This window comes from Rhinopithecus roxellana, chromosome 17, assembly GCF_007565055.1.
Source record: "Rhinopithecus roxellana isolate Shanxi Qingling chromosome 17, ASM756505v1, whole genome shotgun sequence".
Lineage (NCBI taxonomy): Eukaryota > Metazoa > Chordata > Mammalia > Primates > Cercopithecidae > Rhinopithecus > Rhinopithecus roxellana.
In genome coordinates, this window is record NC_044565.1 from 85,810,748 (window position 1) to 85,823,276 (window position 12,529).

General features: G+C 42.7%; 1 protein-coding gene across 2 annotated transcripts in view; it reads left to right on the forward strand.

Annotated features, from left to right (window-relative positions):
* The window catches only part of SPTBN1 (spectrin beta, non-erythrocytic 1), a 212,491-nt gene that overhangs the window by 57,216 nt on the left and 142,746 nt on the right, over positions 1 to 12,529 (forward strand). For both annotated transcript variants that reach the window (XM_030921675.1, XM_030921676.1), the window contains exon 2: positions 10,213 to 10,407. In XM_030921675.1, the coding sequence (XP_030777535.1) occupies positions 10,260 to 10,407 (148 nt within the window). In that variant the 5' untranslated portion in view covers positions 10,213 to 10,259. The remainder of the gene's footprint in view (positions 1 to 10,212; positions 10,408 to 12,529) is intronic.

Genomic DNA, 12,529 nt, shown 5'->3' on the forward strand with positions numbered 1-12,529 from the left:
TCTTGCCTTAGAGCGTAAGCCAGTTTGTTCATTTAAAGCGTGGGCTTTGGAGTCATACCCACTTGGTTCAAGTCCTCTTGGTTTCTTCATTTTTTTGCTGTGCACCACCGGCAAAACTGGTTTATTCACCTGTAAAATAGGGCTAATAGTAGTATCTATTTTAAAAGGTTGCTGAGGAGGATGGAATGAGAAAGCAAATAAAGCACCATGCCCCAGAAAGTGTAAGCCATCCTCCCAAAATGTAATTATTAACTGTGTTAGGGTTTAGTCTTCACCTCTGCATTTTAAAGATTAGATTGTGTTCTGATGGTACAAGATTCAGTAGTGATAAAGATATTGTGATAAAAGCATCATAGCTGTGTGACTTGATTGAGTTGTTTAACTCTTGGGGCCCCAGTTTCCGTATTTTTGTTAATTATGATTGAAAATACACAATAAATGGACTGAAACGTCAAATATGGTAGTAATCCTAATAAATGCAAATGGATTATGCTTGCCGACTAAGTGACAGAAACTCTTGGGTTAGACTGAAACAAAGAGAAGCATACCTAAAACAAAATGACTCTCCAAGTGTGAAATCAAAATGTCTGAGACAGGTCTCAGTCAATTGAGAAAGTTTATTTTGTCAAGGTTAAGGACATACCAGTGACATAGCCTTTGGAGGTCCTGATAACATGTGCCTAGGGTGGTCAGGGTGCAGCTTGCTTTTATACATTTTAGAGAGACACAATACATCAATCAGTACATGTAAGATTTCCATTGATATGATCTGGAAGGGCGGGATGGGGGGAGCCTTCCAGGTCATAGGTAGATTTAAATTTTTTCTGAGTTCTTATCAGTAGAAAGGAATGTCTGGATTTTGTTAAGGGGTTGTGGAGACCTAGGTTTTATCATGCAGATGAGGCCTCCACGTAGCAGGCGTCAGAGAGAATAGACTTTGAATATTTCTTATCCCACTTAAGGTCTGAGTTGATGTTAATGCTGGAGGGGGATAGTGAGACATGTCCAACCCCCCACCTCCTTCCATCTTGGCCTGAAAGAGATTTTCAGGCAACTCAGGGATGTCCTTGGCCAAGAGGGCCCATTCAGATGGTTGGGGGCCTTAGAATTTTATTTTTAGTTTACAGAGGGTTTGAAATAATGGGATAGAAAAATACATACCAGGCAAATATTACTATCAATCAAAATAGAGTTCATATGTTAATAGGGACAAAAACAATATTTCATAATGTTAACAGCTCACCTAGAAGCTAAAATAATTATGATCTTGTAACATACTCAGAGAATTGGAAAGAAAATCTGATAATCATAGTGGGAAATATTACTATACTCTGCCATTGATAAACAAAAGTTAGTATAGCTATAGATTACTTGAAATCCAAAATACTTTATTAACAAGAGTTTAATAATTTAATAATTATTAATAGGTCTCAGAGAAACTTTCCCTCTCAGGATGATCTGATTTTCTGAATTGTGACTGAACTGTATATGGCTCTATACTGCCTTTTTTTTTTTTTTTTTTTTTTCTTTTTGAGACAGAGTCTCGCTCTGCCGCTCAGGCTGGGGTGCAGTAGTGCTGTCTGAGCTCACTGCAACCTCCACCTCCTGGGTTCAAGCAGTTCTCCTGCCTCAGCCTCCTGAGTAGCTGGGATTACAGGCATCTGCCACCATGCCCAGCTAATTTTTGTATTTTTAGTAGAAACAGGGTTTCACCATGTTAGCTAGGCTGGTCTTGAACCCCTGACCTCATGATCCGCCCTTCTCGGCCTCCCAGAGTGCTGGGATTACAGGTGTGAGGCACCGTGCCTGGCCTTTTTTTTTTTTTTAAACAGTGAATGTGTTCCTGTAAAGCTATATAGTACACTGGATTGTTTTAAAAGTGAAAGCTACTTTAATAACGGACATTGTATGCTTGTGACTTTTCTTGTGTTGTTAATTATCATGCTGTGACTTTTCATGTATGTCTTTGTATTTATGAGTAGAGAACTCTGAATGTTTGGGATGCAATCTCGGTCTCTTTTTGGCACTGGCCCCATGTACCTGAGTAATTATGGGTCAGGCAGGTTATTAAGAAACACTAGTTTCTTAATAACTTGGACACAGGGCGGGGAACATCACACACCGGGGCCTGTGGTGGGTGGGGGGTTGGGAGAGGGATAGCATTAGGAGAAATGCCTAATGTAAATGATGAGGTAATGGGTGCAGTAAACCAACACGGCATGTGTATACATATGTAACAAACCTGCACATTGTGCACATGTACACTAGAACTTAAAATATAATTAAAAAAAAGAAACAATGGTTTCTTATAGATACTCTTTGTTGGCAGCTGAACAGTTGAGATAGTTGAAGCAAAATTCTCAGACACACAGTTTGCAGTTTGGTGCCTTCAGAGTCCTTAGAAGGCCTTTTTAAAGATAGCATACCAGCATCCGGTGTACACTTTTTCAATTCTTTTATGAATAAAGTGGGAGAGTTTTAAGTGTTTGCAGAACATTTGGGTCTGTGAATTCTGCCAAAGTAATTGTTACATAGTTTTCTTCCTCGAAAAGGATTGGCGAACGTTGGTCGCCTTCTTCATTTTATTTAATTTGAGCCTTTAAGATTGGGTATTAAGGAAATATGTGTATATGTATGTGTGCATATGTGTAGTGCTAATGAAAATTCCGTGTGTTCTCTATTTGCTGCTTTACTCTCTGAAATCTGAGTAGTTCAGATAAAAAAATTTTTTTCCAAGGGTAAAAACTAAATTAAAAAGGGAAATCTAAATTTTATTATGTGTATGGAGAGGCACCTTATTAAATATTCACTTGTTCATTAGCAGCCTATTTTTAAAATGTGACTTTCTTGAAAGCAGAGTGTCTACCAGATCTATGTAAGTCAGAAGAGTATATGTTTCAGGCGTTGTGACTGATGGAGATAGTACCTGAGTGACAGCTCCAATTAACTTTGCCTCTGTGCTCTCACCTCCCAATCCTCCCTCCGCCACCCACCCAGGCAGCCCATTCAGAAACAAATAATTAGCAAGCACCTAACATTAGCAGGCACCCTGCTAGGAGTTATAAAGACAGAATGATGGGATCGTGACCTCAAGAGGCCGTGGCTTATTGATGCTAAGTAAATAGAAGGTTTGTAGTTATGAATCTGTCTTTTAATGACAGGTCAGCAGTGCATACGGTGTCGGAGGGAGTGCATGTGGGCACTAAGGTTGCCTAATTCAGACCAGGTGGTGGTGGTGGTGGTGGTGAGTGATTCCAGGAGGTTCCTGGGTGTAGTGATACCTGAGCTAGGATTTGCAGGAAGAGTAAAGAGCTGTTCCAGGTGATAGGTTTGGAACTGAGACAAGAACATGATTCTTCTCTCTCAGGAGTTGCAAGAGCTTATGACACGGATAGTGGGAGCAGGCTAGAAAGATGGACAGGGTCCTCAAGGAGAATCTCATTTTCTCTCCTAAGGCTTCTCGGCGTTATTCTGAAGGCATCAGGAGCCAATTGGTAGATTTTAGTTTTTAGGGGGTAAAATGACTGGAATTACATTTTAGCACGGTCCTTCTGGTAGCATTGTAGGGGAATGGATTAGGGATTACAATGAGAGATGAGGAGCTGGAATGAGAAACTCCTGCAGGAGCTAACTCATGAGATTTTCAGGAGGTACAAGTTACCTTAGGACCACCCTGTGGAGGGAGAGGGAGAAATGAAAGGTGACTGCGAGGTTTCTGGCTGGGGCAACTGGGAGAAGTGGGGATGCCATTCAGCGAGGGAGTGGTGGAGGAGATGCGGGGCCTAGAGGTGGCAGCTGTGAGTTCGGTGTTCGCCAGGTGGAGTTCGTGATTGTTAGGAGACACCTGCACCTTGCTGTCCAGGGAGCAGCTGTCAGCACCGGGTAACCAGCAAAGACAGGGAAGTGGGTGATGTCACCAAGGCAGATTTTGTAGAGTAACAGAAGAGGGTACTGGAAAGTAGCCTGGGGATTATTGTTTCTTCACAGAAGAAAAACCTACAAGTTTATCTGATACCTGTGCGACTTAGAAAATAAGTGTGGCATCTTGGGAAGTAAGAGAACAGGTAAAGTATTTTCCCTCTGGGCTGTTCCAGGTATTGCCTTTACGAATTTTAATTAATATAGAGGAGAACTAATAGAATACTTCTAAAGCCTGGCATGGTAACATTCCAGTTTCTTTCCTAATGGTTTTGACCTGTGGTAGCTCATGCCAGAGCTGTAGAAACCTTTGCCTCAAAGATTCAGGATAATAATTTCCACATCCATTTCTGCCTTGGTCCACCTGTTTGAAGAAATGAATTTAGTGTCTGCTTATTGAAGCAGAAAATAATAAAGCATCTGGAATTTCATCTTATGTGCATCTTATGGAAAATTCCAGTTCATAGGACGTAGGATTAGAGAAGAGTAATTTGAGCGGGAGGATCTTGGCTTTTCTACATATTCCTTTTTATACACACACACACACACACACACATTCACTCCCCCTACCGCATCCCATCCCACCCCACCCCACAATGGAGAAGAGCGGGGTAAGTAGATAGACACTTTCGAGTATCTTTTTGAAACCTACTCACAAAGAACATGGGCATTACCCATATCACACGAAGGGTATTACTGTTTTTATTCATTCATAAGTTGTTTAATGAGCTCCTACTGTGGTGATCAAGTCCAGTGGAATCCAGGCCCTCGCTCTGCTAGTAGAAGCACGAGGGCCCTTCTCTTCAAGGGGAGATTCCCTTTTCTTGTATCAGCCTTACATAGTCCTTTCCCGGTTTCCTAATGGTGGAACCACCAGGCAGAGTTCCAAGATGGCCAAGCCTTCCTCCCTTCTTTTCCTAACCTTCCCACAGCTATTTAAAGAAGTACAGATGACTTCACAGCCCACGGGAGCCATGGCCAATAGCACCTTGAGAAAACCCCACCCTTTTTAGATAACCTCCTGGGACACCTGTATGTGTGATATAAACTGTCCTCACAGCTGGCCCAGTCCCATGTGGAAGTGGGTTGGAGGATAATGATGTTTGTAGCATGCTGGAGTTCGGAGTCTCCATGCCATGGGCACACTCTTCCATACTCTTGTCCTGACTCTGACTTCTTCACCCTCACATCCCTCCCTTGCTGCTGTTGAGTGCCTAGAAGGGACCTTTCCACGATAGCTATGGTGGGAGCAAGGGATGTTTTGCCTTGAAATTGCTTTGAAAATAAAATAATGGGTTCTATCACTGTAAATACTCAGTTTTGTCTTTGGACAAAGAACATTGTCTTTGGACAGATGGAGAATACTGAAGAAAAAAGATGTCTGTCTCTAGTAACAAATTCTGGACACTTAAGTGAAACAGTTGAATAAAAAGAAGAACTCAGAGCATTGCTTTTTTTGTTGTTGTTATTTTGAGACGGGTCTTACTCTGTCGCTTGGGCTGGAGTGCGGTGACGCAATCATGGCTCACTGTGGCCTTGACCTCTTGGGCTCAAGTGATCCTCCCGCCTCAGCCTCCCAAGTAGCTGGGACTACAGGCACGTGCCACCATCCTAGCTGGTTTTTGTAGAGACAGTGAAGAGGAGTGGGGAGGGCATCTCACCATCTTGCCCAGGCTGGTCTCAAACTCGTGGGCTCAAGTGGTCTGGCCACTGTGGCCTCCCAAATTGTTGAGATTACAGGTGTGAGCCACTGGTGCGAGCCACTGTGACTGGCATATATATATGTATTTATTTTGTACGCAGACTAGTGGATAATTTGGATTCTTTCACTTCCCACTTCTGTTTTTTTTTTTGTTTTGTTTTTTTCTTTTGAGACAGAGTCTGACTCTGTCACCCAGGGTGGAGTGCAGTGGCATGATTATGTTTCACTGCAATCTCCACCTCGCTGGCTCGAGTGATCCTCCTACCTCAGCCTCCCAAATAGCTGGAACTACAGGCGCATGCCACCCCACTTGGCTATTTTTTTTTATTATTTTTGTAGAGATGGGGATCTCACTGTGTTGTCGAGGCTTGGTCTTGAACTCCTGGGGTCAAGGGATCTGCCTGCCTTGGTCTCCCAAAGTGCTGGGATTACAGGCGTGAGCCACCACTCCCGGCCTAACCTTTCCGTTTTAAGGAACAATAACTGATTTTAAGGAACACCATTAAGAAAGAACATTAGGGAAAAAAGTGCTTTAGTTCTCTGAATGACTTACTTTAAGCTTAAGACAAGAATTACCACTTACTTATTAAGTAATCTGTGGGCTGGGCAAGGTGGCTCACACCTGTAATCCCAGGACTTCTTAGGCCAAGGCAAACGGATTGCCTGAGGTCAGAGTTTGAGACCAGCCTGGCCAACATGGTGAAACCCTATCTCTACTAAAAATACACAAATTAGCTGGGCATGATGGTGCACATCTGTAATCCTCGCTACTCAGGAGGGTGAGGCAGGAGAAATGCTTGAATCTGGGAGGCGGAGGTTGTAGTGAGCTGAGATCATGCCACTGCACTCCAGCCTGGGCAACAGAGAGAGATTCTGTCAAACAAAAAGAGGAAATCTGTGGAAAGCAGTTGTTGGTTCAGTGATAGAAAGAGAGATTCTCAGGTGGGGGCAGGGCAGGGGGCCAGGCTGGGCTTCTGCAGGAGTCAAGTGCGGTGGATGTTGCAGCACAGGTATAGCTGCCCTGGAGGTTTCTTCTCATTGGTCAGCAGGTGGCACCAAATAGCTAAAACTTATCTGGGGAGAGGCATGCCTTGCTTGGGTTTCACCTTGAGTTGGGTTGGATTAAATTTTACTTTCGGTACTTTAAGAATTTGGGATTGATAGCACTTTCACATTTTCTCCCTAGAGATAGAATCCTCCAAGGCTGAATTTTATAAAAGTCTTTGATGTTGATAATAGTAATGAAAGTTAACTATATTCAAGGTCAGATGATTGCATGACAATATTAATTTTCATTTTTTAGAAGGGTTTATGACTTTGAATATTAAATGCCACTGTAAGATCATTCAGTGGAATGCACTGACTGGATTAGGTTTCTGAAGTTTTTGTGTTTTTATGAAATCCCATAAATAAATTGCTAATGTAGGTGTGAAAACTAGTATACCCATGAATGTCCTTATTTGGGATTGAGTATGTCTATCTGATGAGAACCCAAGATTTTACTTCCATTCAGGGTTTTTCTGTTAGAGCAGAGGTGGGTGACAGTTTGAGTCACAGATATTGTGGCTCAGTTGTAAGGTGGATTCGGTGCTTCTTCCTCAGGAACATGTGGGGTGTGTCGGCGATGCTCTTGGATAGCATGTGAGAAAACAGCTATGACAAAAGAGCAGGCAGTTGTGTGCTGGTACCACCCAAGAACCTACTATTTATTTAAGGTGTAGTTAATTTGTTTCAACTTATTTACCATGGAAACTCGGTTGCATGTGGCATATGTGGTTATGTGCTGGAACTTTTAGAAAGCTGCATTTCAAACACGATAAATGTTTCTTTTCTGCATATATGGGTTTGTTTATTTTTTATTTAGTGTCATATATGAGGGGGAAGAATCATCTCTTGAATGATCCTTCTGTGTTGCTGAGTGGTGTCTGGTTTGATTAGCACGCAGGCTGTCGTGAGGAGGCCTGCTGACTCTGGCCCAGGTGCACATCTTGGTGCACGCTGAATAAGGCTTTCACTAAATGAGCATCCAGGTACAAAAACCTGACAATAAATTTTTGAGTTTTAAGATGTTGATAACGGCCAGGCATGGTTGCGCACACCTGTAATCCCAGCACTTTGGGAGGCCAGGGCAGGTGGATCACAAGGTCTAGGAGTTTGAGATCAGCTGGCCAATATGGTGACACCCCAACTCTACCAAAAATACAAAAATTAGCTGGGCATGGTGGCTCACGCCTGTAGTCCCAGCTACTCGGGAGGCTGAGGCAGAAGAATTGCTTGAACCCAGAAGGCGGAGGTTGCAGTGAGCCAAGATGGTGCCACTGCACTCCAGCCTGGGTGACAGAGCGAAACTCCATCTCAAAAAAAAAAAATGTTGATAACACGTTTTTTTCCTTGGGATATCTTCATACCACTTTAAAAGGGAGGTGGTCTTTTTCCTCCTTTCTTCTTACGTTTGCAGATTAACAACTTACTTAGATAGCTTTATATGCCTGACTGAGCCTGATTCCCCACAGTGAAATTTAAAATATGCAGGAATTTAACCACATTTAACCACACCCACAGGCATCAGGCATAGCACTAGCTCAGTTTCTCAACGCTGCAGGTCTAGTTAGTTCTTTACCAGGTCCTGTCAGTTCTCCCTCCAAAGCACATCCACCTCTAAGCACATCCACCTCTTAACCATCCCCACTTCTCCACCCAGAGCTGCACCGCCATCATTTCTGGAGTAACCTTCCAAGTGGCCCCTGCTTCCATTATTGCCGCCTAGAATCTGTTTTTCCACACAGCCCTGGGAAGAATATTTTACAAATACACTCAAGGGTGGTGTCGGTTATTAGCTTAAAATCCTGCAGTTGCTTCCCGTCACACTTGGGCTTGCCCACATCCCTCCCCACCTTGTCTCCGAGTCTCTCCCACTGCCCACTAGACTCTGCCACACTGAACTTGCTGTTCCTCCCGCATGCTGTGCTGCTTCCTTTGCCTGAAACACTGTTCTTCTTGATCTGTGCGTGATTCATTCCTGTTGACATTGAGTTCTCAGTTTCAGGACCCACTCAGAGAGGCCTTCCCTGATCACCAGATCTAAAAATAGTCACTCCCTCTATCACATGACTCTGCTGTCATTTTTTTTTTCTTTAAACTGTCTTGCCTTTTCTTGTGTGCTTTTTGTCCAGCTCCTACCACTAGGATATAAGTTTCCCTAGGGCCAGGTCCTTATTGTGTTCGTTTGTATCCCTAGCATCTGGTGCAGCGCAAGTGCGTAGTAAGTCTTCATTGTATTTGGTTCAATGAGTGAATAATGCTATACTGAAGGGAGAAGCTATGTTTAAAGCTCATTAGTTCAGGATAAAGAATAGCAATCGTGTACTGAGCATCTACTGTGCACTGGTACTGTCCTTGGTTGCCATATACTTACATCTTAATTTTTTCTCTTTTTTTTTTGAGATGGAGTTTTGCTCTTGTTTTTTGAGATGTAGTTTTTTGAGATGAAGCATATTATTCCTTACAGGTTGGAGTGCAATGGCATGATGTCGGCTCACCAAAACCTCCAGCTCCTGAGTTCAAGCAATTCTCCTGCCTCGGCCTCCCGAGTAGCTGGGATTATAGGCATGCGCCACCATGCCCAGCTGATTTTTTATTTTTAGTAGTGATGGGGATTCTCCATGTTGGTCAGGCTGGCCTGGAACTCCCGACCTCAGGTGATCCACCCACCTCAGCCTCCCAAAGTGCTGGGATTACAGGCGTGAGCCACTGTGCCTGGCCTTACATCTTACATCGGTTTTCTAATATGTAAGTGAGATGTTTAGATAAAATGATCTGCTAGTTCTCTTATGTAACATTTTATGAATTTCCAGGAGAAGCTTAAAGATTATAATTTATGGTGATACACTGTAGGAATAAATGAGTTCATTCAGAAGCCCACATAGGTGTTGATCTACCTCCGATAACATTTCTTTTTTTTTTCCTTTTTGAGATGGAGTCTCGCTCTGTTGCCCAGGCTGGAGTGCAGTGGCGTGATCTTTACTCACTGCAAGCTCCGCCTCCCAGATTGGAACAATTCTTCCTACCTCAGCCACCCGAGTAGCTGGGGTTACAGGCATGCGCCACCATGCCCGGCTAATTTTTGTATTTTTAGTAGAGACGGGTTTTCACCATGTTGGCCAGGCTAGTCTTGAACCCCCGACTTCAGGTGATCTGCCCACCTCAGCCTCCCAAAGTGCTGGAATTACAGGCGTGAGCCACTGCACCCGGCCCTCCAATAACATTTTTAAATTTCAGAGTTTAAACTTTGGAAAAAAGGAATAAACCCACTATTTTGGGGGCATCCATCATGTCATTCAGTCCTCTCAACAACCTCTGAAGTATCTTCCCTCTTTAATGGTTGGGGAAACTGAGGCTTAGAGATACTAAGTAACTTGACTAAGGTCACACACCTATTATGAGACAGTGCTAAAATCTGAAACCAGCGTTGCTCCAGAAGACCTATTCTTGGCAAGCACTGTTTTACTTTCTACTCACTCTTATCCCAGTAGGTTCCGTGGGAACTGTATGTACTTTAGACATCTAAATGTTTTTCCTTTTCTTTCTCATAGAACTCTAAGAAGGAGCTGATGTGGAGGAGCAGCTGAGACAGTTCAAGATGACGACCACAGTAGCCACAGACTATGACAACATTGAGATCCAGCAGCAGTACAGTGATGTCAACAACCGCTGGGATGTTGATGACTGGGACAATGAAAACAGCTCTGCACGGCTCTTTGAGCGGTCCCGCATCAAGGCTCTGGCAGGTGAGTCCTTCATGCCTGTCAGAGGCCCAGGATGCCTAAAATCAGGATGCCCCTTAAAATCATCTGCCCTGTTCCCATGGCACTGTCCCGTTCGAAGGTTGTCTCACCTCTATTTAAATGTGTCCTGCGAGAGCCAGCTGACCATTTTGTAAGGTAGTCAGTTCCATATTTGGAGAGCTGTCAACTCTAATGGCCAAAATTATTCAGAGCACAGAGTGTTATTTATAGCAATTCAATAACAGCTGCCCTAAGTTTGTAAGAATTCTTTTATTTTTGATAAATCTTAACATTTCAAAATATTGAAGCGTATTATTCCTTACACTCAAAAATATACAAATTTACCTGTGTACTTAGTGCCTGTGATACATTAACTGGCCTGACCTGTACCAAGATGGGTTAGTATCACATGCAAGGATTTTACATCTGAAAAGCAATAGCTTAATCTGGTAAAGGCACATTTAATACAGTAACAGGTAAGTTTGCCATTGGTTCATCAGTTCGTGGAACATGTCCTTACTTTGTGATTTCTCATTCCCTTGTTGCTGGTGAACACCTAGAGCACACTTTCTCCATGGCCCTGGTGGGGGTGAGGAGTGTTTTACCCTAAAATTGCCCCGAAAATCAGGAAAGCATTCTGTGGGTCTGAAAACTCAGCTGTACTGAATATATGTAAACCAAGGATCAAAACAGAGTTTATTCAAGGTCCTGCATCTGTACTTTGAGATTTCAAATGAAATTCCAAGTGAAATTTATTCCAAATGATTTTTTCCTTAATGTCTTTAATTGTGATAAGTAAATCAAAGTTACAACCTGAGAAGTTAAGTTTACTGTTAATTCTAACTATAACTCACGTTTTTGTTGCCTTTATAGTGGAATCTGATTATGAAGCATGCATCATTTAGAGTCGTCTTTATTGTGGACAAAGGAAACCTAACCCGGAGTGGTTTAAGTGACAAAGAGGATTTATTGGTCACACAGTAGGCAAATTCAGTCTTTAAGCAAGACTTACTCCTGGACTTAAATGGTGTGACCAGGATCTAGTTTCTTTCTCTCTACTCTGGCTTTATTTTCTAGTGCAGGCTCTGTTCACAAGCAGGCTCCGTCCCGTAGTCCCAAGATGGCTGCCCCAGGTCCCAGGCCCCCTTGGACTATGGACATCCAGCAGAAAAGAGGTTGCTTCTCTGCTTTTCATGGCTCAGATATATCAGTCTCACTGGCGTGATTGATCGTGACTTGGGTCATGTGCCTCTCCCACTGGAGTTGGAGAATCTCATGTGCTGTTAACTTCTAAACAGGATGCAACCCTTAGAGTGAAAGTTTGGTCAGTCTCAGCCAAGCAAGTTGGCTAGAAAAATTGGAATATAACAGAAAAGAGGAAGAGGAGAATGGACGTTGGAGGTACAGCTAACTATGTGCTACAGAAAAACTATTCAACTGCTTTAGGATAATTTGTCTCTTGAGTGGTGTTGATTTAAAGATCTTTCTTGAGTTTGCCTGAATGAATGATTAATCAGTCACTCTAGAATTTGGGCTTCATTATCGTTCATTAACATGGAACTTTATGGAAATCATAACCCTGGCTTGTGCTAGTAAAGCGTTTGTATTTTAATCTCTCACCTCTTTTTCTTGAATTTTCATTTGAGTCTTTAGGCTAGTATGCTAATGGTGGCCAGTTACCTTTGATCATGAGTCTTTTACTTTCTCATTCCAGGCTATGTATTATCTCCTTTTTAAAGCACCATTTTGTTTGCAAACTACAGAACAGTTCCTTGTTCTTTGCATGTGGTCTTTTCCTACAGTTTGAGAGGAGAGCCTGCAGCTGTCCTTACTATCCATCATTTGTCTTAACCTTTCTAGGATGTTTATCTAGGTCCCTCAATAACTGTAGTCATAATAATAGCAAACACTCAATATGGTACTTACACTGTGTGCCAGGCACTGTGGGAAATGCTTGCATATATTAACATTTAATCCCATAACGATCATATGAGAGAGATTATTACTGTCTACATTGTATAAATGACAAAACAGGTTCCAGAGAGATTAAATAGCTTGCCCAAGGGCATACTGCTGCTAAGTGGCTGAAGGCATACTGACTTTGCAGCGTATATTCTTTTTCAAT